Source organism: Sus scrofa, chromosome 1 (genome assembly GCF_000003025.6).
Source record: "Sus scrofa isolate TJ Tabasco breed Duroc chromosome 1, Sscrofa11.1, whole genome shotgun sequence".
Taxonomy (NCBI): Eukaryota; Metazoa; Chordata; class Mammalia; order Artiodactyla; family Suidae; genus Sus; species Sus scrofa.
Window position 1 is genome coordinate 60,882,765 of NC_010443.5, and position 14,457 is coordinate 60,897,221.

Consider the following 14,457-nt stretch of genomic DNA (forward strand, 5'->3'; position numbering starts at 1 on the left):
AGGGAATACATCTACTCAGTCTTAATGTGCTCAAGAATGATTTATAGTAATGTCTGAAATTGGCTTTGAATTTGAGTCTCTCAAACATTCATTATTCGAAGCACCCAGATATGAGGTTTGCTCTATTTAGTGATAGAATTTTAATTCAGAAATCACCTTTTTCTAATCACATTTCATATCCATGCAAGAGTCAAATAACTTACCTTTTATTATTCCTACTAGATACATATGGAAAATATGATTAAATAAAATGTATCTTGATTTGGCAGACATGAAAATAATACTGCTGATGATGTAAGATGTATCTATTTCATATTATTGCTCAGCCTTATTGGTTCATGGAAAGTTTACAAGTATTTAATAACAATTAAGAATGTATTCCTGAATGTCATGCCTGTCTCAAAAATGTCATGATTTTACAAAAAAGTGGAAAGGATCTGACAGTCCTTGTATAGTTCACAATGGTGGACTTACGTGTGCATGCCACGTAGGGCGGATCAGATGGAGCCCTGTAATAGCCATCCTCACAGTCACACCTTGAGGAGCCTTCTTTATCAGAAAAGCTGTGCGTCGGACAACGAGAGCACTGAAGATCTTGAGAGGATGATTTATAGAACCCACGGCCACAGGCTGGGAATGCAAAAGAAAGTGAAAATAAAAACATGAGAACAGAAACTTTTTTAGATTTGGGTAATATTTAGCAAAGAATAAAACATGAAATTTGATTTGTGAAAGGCACACACTTAAAGATAAAATTCTATTTAGTTAATACCAATAACCCAATGTTATAATACTACATTTTAAAACCAAAGGATAAAAACCAAATGATACACAAACTTGCACCTGTATGTAGTTGGCATCAGTCCAAAGTCTAGAGCCCCAAATTAAACACAAGCATAATTTATTTAGACAAAATCTCAGGAGAGTTAATTCAGGGTAACTTTGATTTCAATAATAATTAACTTGCTTGTTGATTTGCATTAACACACTTCAAAGTTATGTTTTCTTAATCTAATATAGCTGTAAATTAACTTTTTATGTGTGAATTCGATTCATACGGAAAAATATTAAAATAATTGTATTACCTAGCTAGAAATAAGAGTGATGTAAACATTTACATCTGAAAATGATAGAAATATATTCCCCCTCAATTTTCAGGAAACTTTAAAATATAATTTCAACAAATTTAAGTTATAAGGCAGGCTGCTTTCCACTACGTGAACTTCCTTGTTACTAAAAATGATGAAATCCTATGAACAGGAGAAACCTATTCTACCAGAAATAAGGAGAAAGCCATCAACTGCAAACAGATGATGCCTGCTTCTCCTCTGCTGAGAGGTTAAGATAGTCACACTAATAGAGCAACTGCTCTTGGCAATGAACAGACAGGCACAGGGAATATCTCTATCACTTTCCCAGTGAAGTTGCCTTACTCACTTTGAGCCTACTTATTATTAAATCAAGTAACCTGGAACCATTTACTATCCCCGGACACTTTACATATTTGTCTTCAATTAATATTTAGCAAATTTAATTTTCATTATTCCAACATTTTTTAATTAGTCCAGGGTACTGTACATTGACTATATTAAATAAATTCAATTTACCCTCCACATTTATTAAATGAGTATCTATTTAAGTTTTAGTGACTTTCAAATTTAATATACATCAATAACTCCTATCTATAAAGAAAAATTAGTGAATATTTAACATAAATTCAATTATAACTTTTAATTGTATAACATTCAAGTTTATTTAATGTTCCCAACTTGGGCATAATCACATTTTCACTCTTGGGTGGGAAAAACAATCTGATCTTATCAAGATGGTATGGATGTTCTCCAGAAAAAAGTTGAGTCATTCTGTACTTGTGCTCACATACTAAATATTTAATACATAATTTGGAACAATAGAGACCTCCAAATTATCTTTTAAGCTTCAAGAAAATAAGGCTGTTTTATATGAATAAGATAGGTATTTTAGATAACTTAGAAACTTAAAGATAGGTTATATTGTGGTAGATAATTGATAGATATGTGAACAGAACTACAACAATTTCCTTGTAAATATATGATCCACTACTACCCTCAGAAGCAAGTCTGCTTTTAGCTGGCTTCCTCTATTCATACAAAGTACAAAGATATTGGGCAGAGAAGCTTAATGCACCTCCATGTGTTGTCATAGCAATTACTACAAATCTACTGAACAGAGACAACAATGAGATAGATTACAAAATAATATAAAAATATAACACTTTAAACTGTTGCTAAGATCTTACCACATGAAAGAATGCTTAACTGGTAGGATAAAGAATTTAGCATGGATTTCTCAGGATGGAAATTTCTTTCTTTAAGTATGCACTGAATCTTGCTCCATGTATTATCTATAATTTAGTGATCAGATGTAACATCCGTAATACAGAGAAAGCAATGCTTTACTTACAGCCTGCATCTTGACAACATTAAGGCCCAGAGAATTAAAAAAGAAAAGAAGAGACAAAGAGGTGTATACTGACAGTCTTTGTTGATATTATGTGTATCTGCTCACTTTTTACAGGGAGAGGAGGTTAGGGAGCAAGGAAATTGGGAACACAATGACAAAATGATTTAACATCCACTAGGCAAAGCTTCCAGAATTAGTAGGCAGCAACAACCTAGTGGAATCCCTCACAATTCTCATTCCCCCATTGCATAAAAAGCCCTCTAATGAAAAGCTGAATCTCAGTTCCCTCAGAAATAAGGAGGTCCATTTTTTGTTCAACTGACAGGATTTGTGGCATATATGTACCTAATGTAGAGAAATTAAAAACCCTTATCACTCAACTTTCAAATTACATTAAATTCTGTTACCATTTTAGCAGATGGGAAAACAGATTTGAAGCAAAATTAACCTGAGTTCTTCAAATAATTCTGTTTGTCTAGGTTAAAACTAGATTTAGAACACAGGACTGCTGACACTCAACCATATGCTATTCCACCAGCCTTGACTGCTGAATGAGCCAAAGTCTGGCACCTTTTCAATGGGTCTCAAAGCTTTAGCAACCCTAAAAATGAATTTTCAATGGGTCCCTATTGCCTTTTATTATACCCTTTGACTAATTTAAAGTTATCACTTTAATTTAGAAACCTATGAAATAATATCCTAGCACACCTTACTCAAGAGATATTAAATAAGTCTGCCTAATTTCACTATGTGTTTTGGCACTGCAGTTGCCTGCAAAATGATGGAGTTCATGTGTAGCCATCATTACATAGATAATGAGAGGTAATCCCAGAAAAATGAGGTCGTAAAAGTCTTAACATTTTTTCTTTGAAGTAATACTCTGTTTCAGTTCAGTTAAGCTTGAAAATAATAACTAGTAATGAGACAGTTTTCACTTAACCTTTAAGGAAATTATTAATTTAGATTTAATAAAAATAAGTACAAAATCTTGGGAGCTACAGTGTAAAGAGTAAAGCCAAGAACACAAGAGAGACATAAGCTGTATCACTTAGGATGGTGGTGAGCAATTGGGTGGTAAAAAGCTTGAGAAGGAAGTAACAGATGCTCATAAAATTAAAATTTTAGATAAGATATCTAGATGAAATAGCTTGAGTAAAATATTCAGTAAGAGAAACTGGGGTGAAGTGATATACCTGAGATTCAACCACTTAAGGAAGACTTGGATGAGCTCTCTAACTGCTCCCAAAAGCCTACGTGGAAATAAAGGCAATTTCTCCTCTCTATAAATGCAACTTTTTCCAAAAAGGTACTAGTAAAAAAGTTCTTCATGGTAAATGCTTTCTGAAACTTCAATCAAAGATAAATTCCATTTATACATAATGATGAAGTATATAAGAATAACTTTCTAGAGTTCTCGTTATGGCTCAGTGGTAACAAACCTGACTAGTGTCCATGAGGATGCGGGTTTGATCCCTGGCCTCACTCAGTGGCTTAAGGATCTGATGTTGCCCTGAGCTGTGGTGTAGATTGCAGACATGGCTTAGATCCTGCGTTGCTGTGGATGCGGTGTAGGCTGACTGTTGTAGCTCTGATTCAAACCCTAGCCTAGGAACTTCCATAGGCCACAGGTGTGGCCCTAAAAAGCAAAACAAAACAAAACCAAAAAGAGAGTAACTTTCTCGGAATTGTGCAATAGCAGTTTTAAAACTTTTTTTCTTCATTTGCTTTATTTCTCAATTTGTTCAAAAGCATTTAAACTCAAAGCAAACTTTATGTGTGCCTTATGGTAAAATCAGTTAAAAAAAGAAACATCTCATTCTGAGTTGCTGCCTTTTGATGATTTTGTTTTAACTGGACATTCTTTTAAGGTAGTATTTTATTGGATTGCTAAAGATTGGGAATATGTATAAAATTTGTTTCAATATTTAATTACTTTAGTAAAAACAATATTTCAGTGATTATTTTAGTAATAATATTTTTCAGTGTTACCACAGAAGCCTGGGATTGATTCTTTGGACTGTTTTTTTGGTTTTTTTGTTTGTTTGTTTTCCTAGCCCTCAGGGTCTTAATGAATAAAATAACACAAATTCTTTATCCTAGAGCTAAGAACCATAATCTTGTCAGATTTCATACACTAACCAAGTTTTCACTTAGCTGGTTATTTAAATGGAAGACCATCAGAGTTCCCGTCATGGCTCAGTATTTAACGACCAGGGACCATGAGGTTGCGGTTTCGATCCCTGGCCTTTCTCAGTGGGTCGGGGATCCGGTGTTGCCGTGAGCTGTGGTGTAGGTCACAGACGCAGCTGGGATCCTGCGTTGCTGTGGCTCTGGCATAGGTTGGCAGCTGTAGCTCCGATTAGACCCCTAGCCTGGGAACCTCCATATGCCATGGGAGCAACCCTAGAAAAAAGGCAAAAAGACAAAAAAAAAAAAGGAAAACCACCAAAGAAAAAGAAAATCTAGATAGCATATGAAACGTCCGTTTACTAGACAGGGACAATATTACCTACTGCAATATATCTACTAAATTATATTACAAAATATACTGTATTCCAAGATCTGCTATATTATCTGCTGCAATGAAATAAGCATAACATTATATTAAATTAAATTATATTTAATTTCAACTATTTTTAAATCAAAATACTGTCCTATGTAATGAAATTGGTTTAAATAATATTGGGGGTTTAAATTCTTTAAAAAAAAAGCACGGGAGTTCCCGTCGTGGCGCAGTGATTGACGAATCTGACTAGGAACCATGAGGTTGCGGGTTCGGTCCCTGCCCTTGCTCAGTGGGTTAACAATCCGGCGTTGCCGTGAGCTGTGGTGTAGGTTGCAGACGTGGCTCGGATCCCGCGTTGCTGTGGCTCTGGCATAGGCCGGTGGCTACAGCTCCGATTCAACCCCTAGCCTGGGAACCTCCATATGCCGTGGGAGCGGCCCAAGAAATAGCAACAACAACAACAACAACAAAAAAAAGACAAAAGACAAAAAAAAAAAAAAAAAAGCATGCAAAACAAAATAGGACTTCTCATTTATAAGAAAATTAATTAACATCAACAGAATTCTGAACACAAAGATATTTAAATACACAAGAGAGTTGATTCCAAAGCCTCGTATTCTGATTCTCAATTAAACTCTCCCAACAAAAGCATATCCCATGGTTGTCTTCAATGGATATCAAGTATTTAAGCAATATGGTGCCAGACCTTTGAGCATGAGGCAGTCTGTGGAAAAATGAGGGTACTGGTGTGACAACTCTGTATTCTCAATGAACAGTCCTAAAGGCCATCTTAAAAGCCACAGACAAATTTTCAGTCTTTAGGCTAAACTATTAGATGAAATGGAATATCTCTTTTTTTCTGATTAGGGGTGCCGATACTCAGACTAGCCCTATTGTTTAGCTTTATGACCTACAAGGGTAAGCTTGAGGGATAGCCTATCTGATTATACTTCTAAGGGCCTTCTCTCACAAACTGGTTATCCCAGAAAATCCACATACTTCTAGAATTCTTCTATAGCCAAGAAAGATTCCCTCAACCTTAACGGGCACCTTTTTTGGAAATCTTTTTTTTTTTTTTTTTTTTCTTTTGTCTTTCTGTCTTTTTAGGGCTGCACCCACAGCATATGGAGGGTCCCAGGCTAGGGGTCCAATCAAAGCTGTAGCCACCGGCCTACGCCAGATCCGAGCCATGTCTGTGACCTACACCATAGCTCAGGGCAATGCTGGATCCTTAACCCACTGAGAAAGGCCAGGGATCAAACCTGCATCCTCATGGATGCTAGCTGGGTGTATTAATTGCTGAACCACTACAGGAACTCCATTTTTTTTGGAAATCCTAAACTCTACCTTTAATCTCAGACATAGCTGACCCCTTTCTGAATATTAAGGCATTGATAATCCATATCCTAGTTGGCTGTCTTTCATGGCTGCACACAAGGGATGTTTTGAAGAGACACTACTGTCTTGATCTTAAGAAATGGAATCATTATTAGGGCCTGGATATTTCTATATTTTAAAATCTTTCCAGTGTTTAGAATCATCAATCTAGAGGTTTTCTCAGACTATCAAAGTCTGTAATGAATGCATGACAATAAGATATCTCCACCATAAACTGCTGAAGGAGATAAAACTAGATATTCTTGAGAATATAATAAATTGGAATTTTAAAAAGTCAAAATTAAAATTCCTTAATAAGCCAGTCAAAAATAGGCAAAGACTCTACATAGGTACTTCTATATTTAAGATATCTATACAAATGGCCAATAAACACAAAACAATGCTCAAGGTCATTAGTCATCAGAGAAATGCAAATCAAAACCACAATGAGATACCATTTATACCCAATAGGAAGGCTATCATCAAAAAGACTGATAAAACAAGTTCAGAAAGAATATGGAGGAATTAAAACTCTCATACATAGCCGTTAGGAATGTAAAATGGTACACACACTTTGAAAAAAACTGGCAAATCTTCAAAAGGTTACACGCAGTTATCATATTACCCAACATTTCCATTCTAGGTATATATGCAAGAGAAATGAAAACATTTATTGACACAAAAACTTAAACATAATTAAAAGTTTATAGCAGGATTATTCATAATAACCAAAAGTGTGGGAAGAACTGAAACATCCCTCAACTAGTAGATGACATACTATGATGAAAAGGAGTTAAATTCTGATACATGCTCCAAAAGAGATGACCCTTGAAAACATGATGCCATATGAAAGAATCCAGATACATGAATCCTGACACAAAAGATCATATATTGTATAATTTTGTTTATATGAAATATCCAGATAGGCAAATCCATCCAGAATAGCAAATCTATAGACAGAAAGCATACTGGTGGCGGCTAAGGGATGGGGCAATGAGGAGGAATAGCAAATGACTGTTAACGGGTACAGAGTTTCTTTCCAGGGTGAGGAAAATGTTCTACAATTGATCTGTAGTGATGGTTGCACAACTCTAGAACTTTAGTAAAAAAACACTAAATTGTTCACCTGAGTGAACTGTATGGTATGCGAATTTTATCTCAGTAAAGTTATGTATCATAAAATCCATTAATAATGCTACAAACTGAACATTTGAGTAAGCTAACATTAAGAAAAAAATACCAAATTTTATCTGCCAAAAATATATTAGTAGCTTGTCTTTCTAACACATAGACTCTATATTCACTTTTTTTTTTTTTTTGCCACATCCTCAGCATGTGGAAGTTCCTGGGCCAGGGATTGAACTTGCACCACAGCAGTGACAATGCCAGATTCTAATCCACTGAGCCTTGAGGGAACTCCTATATTCATCTATTTTTAAAAAGCTGTATTTACATGTAAAAATTAACTATCAATTCCAAAAAAGTGGAAAATGTATAATCAATATATTCTTTTTACCCATTTGTTAAGAGTTTTATAAATTATAACTTCTCTTTTACCTGAGGAGTAGTAATTTTATCTGAGTAATTTTTGACTTAAATTGATGCTTTTCAATACCAAACTTATATGTTGGGGAGATTTCTGATATGTTGTATACAAAGTTAATTTTGAGTGAATATGTGAATAGATCTTAAACATTCTAATTTTTTATCCATGTAACTGTGCCAGACAAGAGCTAGTTTCCTTTTATCCACCCCTCCAGCCAACTTCTCCTCCCAGGAGCTAAATGAATACAATTAGACTCAGTTCCTCAGGTCTTACTCTGTTTCCAGACCTGTGATTTTAGGCACAATTAGACTTTTTCTGAAGGAATTATGTGTATGTGTCTGTGTGTAAAATATGAGGCTCTGCAGATGTTTCCGGCCACAGTTATACAGCTGCAAAGAGTTTATTAATTATGAGTGGATTTTTCTGGTCTTTAATATTATTGTAGAAGCTACACACATACATAGTTAGCGATTCTAATGAATGCTGTTATTTTATCTATTGCAGATGGACATTTGACTCAATTCAGGCAAGCTAGTCTGTTTCCATAGGAGCTTTCAAATATTTGTGTCATATTAATGCCTTACTTCTATATGCAAAGGGGAACACACAGCTTGTAGAAATAGTACTCCCACTGCTCAAAGGGCTGACCTCATCTGGGATGGACAGATCCAGAATCTGTATTTTAATCCTATTGACAGTGCCTCAGTGGGAATAATTACAAAAGTCTGTCTGAAAGCCAGACCTCCTGTCATTGACATTCTATGATTTTTCACATTGAGAATGAACAGCAGGGCAGGGAGGATAAAAACAACATGATGTACCGAGTATATTACAGTTTGTGAAGCACCATCCATGTTCCTACAACTAACTTGAGTTTAGAAAAGAAACGATACAGAAAATAAAGTTTGTGATAACAGGTGCTCACATGCTTAAAATAATTTAGGGATTTTAAAAACTAAATAGAAAAAGTAATTTGGGGCATTATAAATATATATGTATGTAATATATGTTATTTATTTGTGTTATTTGAGTACTTAATGTTTTATCAATACTATATGGTAGAAGAGAAATACTTGTAAAATAAAATGCTTTTAAGTGTTTTTTTTTAAGATTTAGACTGTAAATAAAACAAAGCGCTGTGTAAACAGCTTTTTTATTCTTTATTAAATTATCAGTTTGAAATATGCTAGGAATTTTGCTGAAGTCTGGCATTAAAATATTCTCTAATGTATCAGAATCTCACCATAATTCTGACCTCATTAGCAAAACGATTTTTTTAAAAAGAGGAAATTAATATCAAGTCAGAATATTCAAAATTGTTTTCCTTCTCTTTCTCCTTTTTAATATTAGATTGTATTAAAAGGGTAATGTGACACAGCAAAAGAGAATTGGATTTTAACTCAAAAGAACTGTGTCCAAATCCACTCCACCACTTACTGGCATGCGATTTGGACAAAGTCAGTTCATATTCTTGAGCTTCAATGTCCTTGTTTCATTGTTGTTAATTATTAAGAGCTATAGACACTAGTTTTTTTTTAATATTTCAATATGCAAAAGGTTGTTTCAGCAACAACATAGTAACTGGTTACCTAGCTATTAAATTCTCATACAGCTGTCTCCATTGAAATACTATCTTTAAAAACACATATATTTCTACCAGCATCACCACCCCAATACCACACATGCTAACTCACACCCACTTAGTCTTTCAGTAGTGCCTCAGCAAGAGTGTGAAAGACAGGTTCTAAAGGGCTGTCCTGCCTCTGCATGCCATCCCTGACAGGCAGTGGCAGGCACTGCATCAAGGCTTCGTCTGCTCAGAGATTCACCTCCAGCTCTTCCTCTGCCATCACTGTCAAACCCTGTCTGTGTTCCTAAAGATGTGCACATTCATTTTGGTTCATGCAGGTAAGGACCCAGGCATGGAATTTTTAATTATGTAAATTACTTAATAATAAACTCCCATAAAAGGAAAGACTCCATATGATATCAGCCCCTTCAGGATCTCACTCAATGTTGTCCTCATAAGGACCACTAAGGGGTCGACCTACAGATAAAAAACATAAATTACCTATGAAATCTCAGGTTTTAGTACACTAGAAGTGAATTCAGATAATCTTAACCTTAATTCAGAGCTATAGTAAAATAGTGTAATTATGGGGTTCCCATGGGCAAAATACCCTTAAATCAAGGGGAAACCAGGTAACCAAACTCAAACATGATATTATTTATTTGTAGCACCTAAAAAATATGGCTTATTTATGATACAGTATAATTTTACTTTACTAAAACACTTCCTCGAGGGCATGTCATTATGAAAAAGAGGCTATGATAAGTTCTTAAACAGCAATTGGTGTTAGGAAGATTTTAGACATGAGATAAAATTTACACTACACTAGCATTTATGCCACTGTCAATTTTATTTTCAAACATTTTTCTTATATTCATTATAATATCATATATTTTAAATTTGTTTTTATTATTCATTCTTATTTTACTAAATCTTCACAATTTTGAAAATACAGCAAGAAAGGTCAGGTAATACAAGCTCTATATGGAAACATGATGTAAAATATATGTGAGAATTCCTCTTTTGAAAGATTAATACTTTGTTTTAATATAGTCATATTAAAAACATTTCTTAAAAGATAAAATTCAAATTCTGAATGATAGACTTTGTTAAGTTCATCATATGAGGTCTCACGTCAATAATCCTGAAAAGGCAATATGACTTGTCCTTTACATAAATTATGAATCTTACTTTCCCTCCAGCATGTACTAGCTGTGTGACCTTTCTAAATTTGCTTAAAATCTCTGAGTCCAGTTTTTCCCATCTAAAATAAAGAAACCTAATGATAAAACCTCCTCCTAAGATTATTGTGAATTAAAGTGCAAATTCATGTGAAGAACTTCGCACAATGCCTGATGGAGAGAGAATAAGCACTCAACAAAAACAGTAAATTATTATGATTACTTCACAATGTCAATTTCCATGCAGTTTTGATCCCACTGTGGTTCTGTCCCTGATAAACATCGAGCCACTCCCCTATTACCAGTTTTATATGTAAATAAGAAACAAATTATTAGGCAAATATAGCCATAGTATGTATTTATTCCCTGACTATAATTATTGTTTGCCTACTCTTTGCATTGTGCCAGGCAATGGACCAAAGTCACATCTGCTAAAAAGACAAATATGATGATCTCTCGCTATAGTATGTTTTTAAACTATATTACTTTTTGAGATAGCATCCAATGGTATGGATAATTATGCCAATTAAGTGCTTAGGCTAATTAAATTTCTGATTTTTCATAATAAATTACTTATGTAAATTATAAATATTGTACCTTAATTTGTATCTTTCACAATGCGCTTAATTATTTCCTATTTTAGTGGTGAACATAGACTCAAAAGTCACCTTTCCTGCCAGAGCTGTAGCATTTCATCAATGCGAAGTGAAAAAAACTACACACTGTACGTAGACATGCAGAAAATGTGTGTAGTTACATATTATTGACCACTTATATTTAAACTGGAGAGCTATTTGTGGCAGTTATTGGTTTGTTTTTCAATGAGGCTAATAGTGGATCTGGCAATACTCTGTAAGGGCAGGTTATTTAAAGTTCAAAAAACTTTAGCTAGACAAGAAATATGTATGAAAATACAGATGTTTGGGATTACAATACATTTAATAAAGTGAAGATTTTTAGTTAAATTCAAGGAATTAAAATCAGACTTTTGTCAGTGATTAAATAATTGATTTTTCACCTATAATATATTTAAAACTATATATATGGAGAAAAAGTTTGCAAGATGCCTAGCCAAAATGAAAATAATTAATTTTATCTTTTTTTTCTTTTTTTTTTTTTTGTCTTTTTGCTATTTCTTGGGCCGCTCCCACGGCATATGGAGGTTCCCAGGCTAGGGGTCTAATCGGAGCTGTAGCCACCGGCCTACGCCAGAGCCACAGCAACGCGGGATCCGAGCCGCGTCTGCAACCTACACCACAGCTCACGGCAATGCCGGATCGTTAACCCACTGAGCAAGGGCAGGGACCGAACCCGCAACCTCATGGTTCCTAGTCGGATTCGTTAACCACTGCGCCACGACTGGAACTCCTTTTTTTTTTTTTGGTCTAATTTTATCTTAATTTCTTAAAATGAAGAGCAGACCTTCCATTTCAAGCAGTCTAAGGTAAGATATGGGATTTCAGGACCAGTCTTCTACAATAATTTTTAAAATGATTAATACAAAATCATCAGTTAAGGCAATCTTTCTTGCTATTTCATGGAGACTTTTTTTCTTATTTAGTCAGTTATAAAATGTGGATCAATACCAGGTCTTGTGAAGCAAATTACCCTAAAGCAGTTTAAGGTGGTTTGAACATGTGGGGAAATAAATAATCATTTTTGTTATGTCAGTGGAAAAATTTTTGAAGATCATAAAGAAATCAGTTTACCCTGAAGCACGACATTTTAAAAAGATGCATCAGGACAATAAGAAGATTCCCTCAGTTCTTAATTGTTTGAAATAAAAGAAAATAACAGGCAGGATAAGTCCTTATAACAAATGATGTTGAATTGAATCCTTTTTTTCAAAACAGACACACATACACAAAAACCTAATAGACATATTACATGTATATGTGTGTATATACATATATATATATACACACACACACATATATATGAAGAAACAAAATTGTTAGGTAAACAGAATGGTTAGAGAGAAACAAAATAGTAGGAATTCTCAGAATTCCTGCTGCAGCACAGTGGGTTAAGAATCCTATTGCAGCAGCGTGGGTCATTGCAGAGGATCAAACTGCGGTTTCAATTCCCAGCCAGGTGCAGTGAGTTAAAGGATCCAGTGTTTCTACAGCTATGGTGCAGGTCACAGCTGCGGCTTGGATTCAGTCCCTGGACTGGGAAGTTTCATTTGCTGTGGGTGCAGCCATAAAATAAAACTTTAAAAAATAGCATGAATTCTCTAACTGGATTCCTGTACTTTCTACTTCTTAATAATAGAAAGCCACTTAGCTATTCATTTTTACCTACACGCCATGCAAACAATCAGACACAGCTCTATCTGTATCCTATCCACTTGGTATCCACAGCATTTTACCAAGAGATAATGTTGGTTCTACTAGAATATTTTTAATATATTTCTTAAATAAAGCCTCTCAAGAAAGCTGTGTTATATACATAAAAACACATCTTAACTAGTTTAGTTTCTTTTTTAAGAATAACTAACTCATCCTTTACGATGCAATTAAAAGCTTTAGCTCCTCTGCATTTCCTGACCTCCTAAAGCTACATTAGGAGAGATTACAAACTGGTCTGAACGACATATCACAACTGTGGCATTAATACTGCCATAATTATTTCTTCAGGTGTGTCTCCTCCAGGCAACTGTGAGCATCTCAAGGACAGGGATTATGATATTATCCATGGATCCCCAAACCACAGCATGACGTCTGGCACATAGCAGGAGGTTAACCTGAATTTACTGAATGAAAGAATCTTTATTCATCCTACAGCAGTATGCACCTGGTAATAGACACCCCACTTACCAAAGGTTAATTCACTGACATCACTTAGTAAATTTTTCATAGTAATCAGATCAATGGAAATGACATGGCACATTCTCATAAGAATGTGGTATGGTTCTGACTACATCAGTTAAAGAAAGACTTTTCAGGGGCTTGCACTCCTACAGAACTCCCTGTTATGCTATAAGGGGAAATAACTGCACAGTCATATTTAATTTAATGGTCTAGATATTTCTAAAATGATTCTATAAGCATCTTTGACACAGTACTATGAGTAAGTGCATGAATGAGAGCCAAATTATTAAGAGCAAAATTTAGGACATTTTCTTTGAACATGAGAGAGGGAAGATCCAAGAGAGAGAAACTAATAAATAGTGAATTGTAATCAAAACAAAACTTTTAGTGTAGAGCTCTTTTCCAACACAAAAATCTAGAGAACAATAGTCCTCCCCATATACTTAAAGAAGACCATTTTTCTTTAACTATGTAATCTAGCCAAACTAAAAAAAAGAATATTCTAGTTTTAGATAATCTAGAATCGCTATATTCTGGAGGGTACACAAACGTGTTCATTACAGTTAGTAATTTAGAACTAGACAGGCTACCTTTAATATAAATTCTTGTAATTAACATTTCTATTGGAAAACACAGAAATATCACTGATGCCTTACATTATGAAAAATGATTTCAATTTATTCCTAACTGGCTCTTTTAAATTTTATAAATACCAAGGAAGATACACAGATAACCAACAAGCACATGGAAAAATGCTCAACATCCCTGATTATTAGAGAAATGCAAATCAAAACTACCACGAGATACCACCTTACACCATTCAGAATGGCCATCATTAATAAGTCCACAAATAACAAATGCTAGAGAGGGTGTAGAGAAAAGGGAACCCTCCTCCACTGTTGGTGGGAATGTAAGCTGCTACAACCACTATGACGACCAGTATGGAGATACCTGAGAAATCTATACATAGAACTACCATATGACCCAGCAATCCCACTCTTGGGCATATATCTAGACAAGAC

General features: G+C 34.7%; 1 protein-coding gene across 6 annotated transcripts in view; it reads right to left on the minus strand.

Annotated features, from left to right (window-relative positions):
- Window positions 1–14,457, minus strand: part of EPHA7 (EPH receptor A7) — a 172,526-nt gene that overhangs the window by 111,198 nt on the left and 46,871 nt on the right. For all 6 annotated transcript variants that reach the window (XM_021090161.1, XM_005659302.3, XM_005659300.3 and 3 more), the window contains exon 4: window positions 475–630. In XM_021090161.1, coding sequence (XP_020945820.1) covers window positions 475–630 — 156 coding nt within the window. The remainder of the gene's footprint in view (window positions 1–474; window positions 631–14,457) is intronic.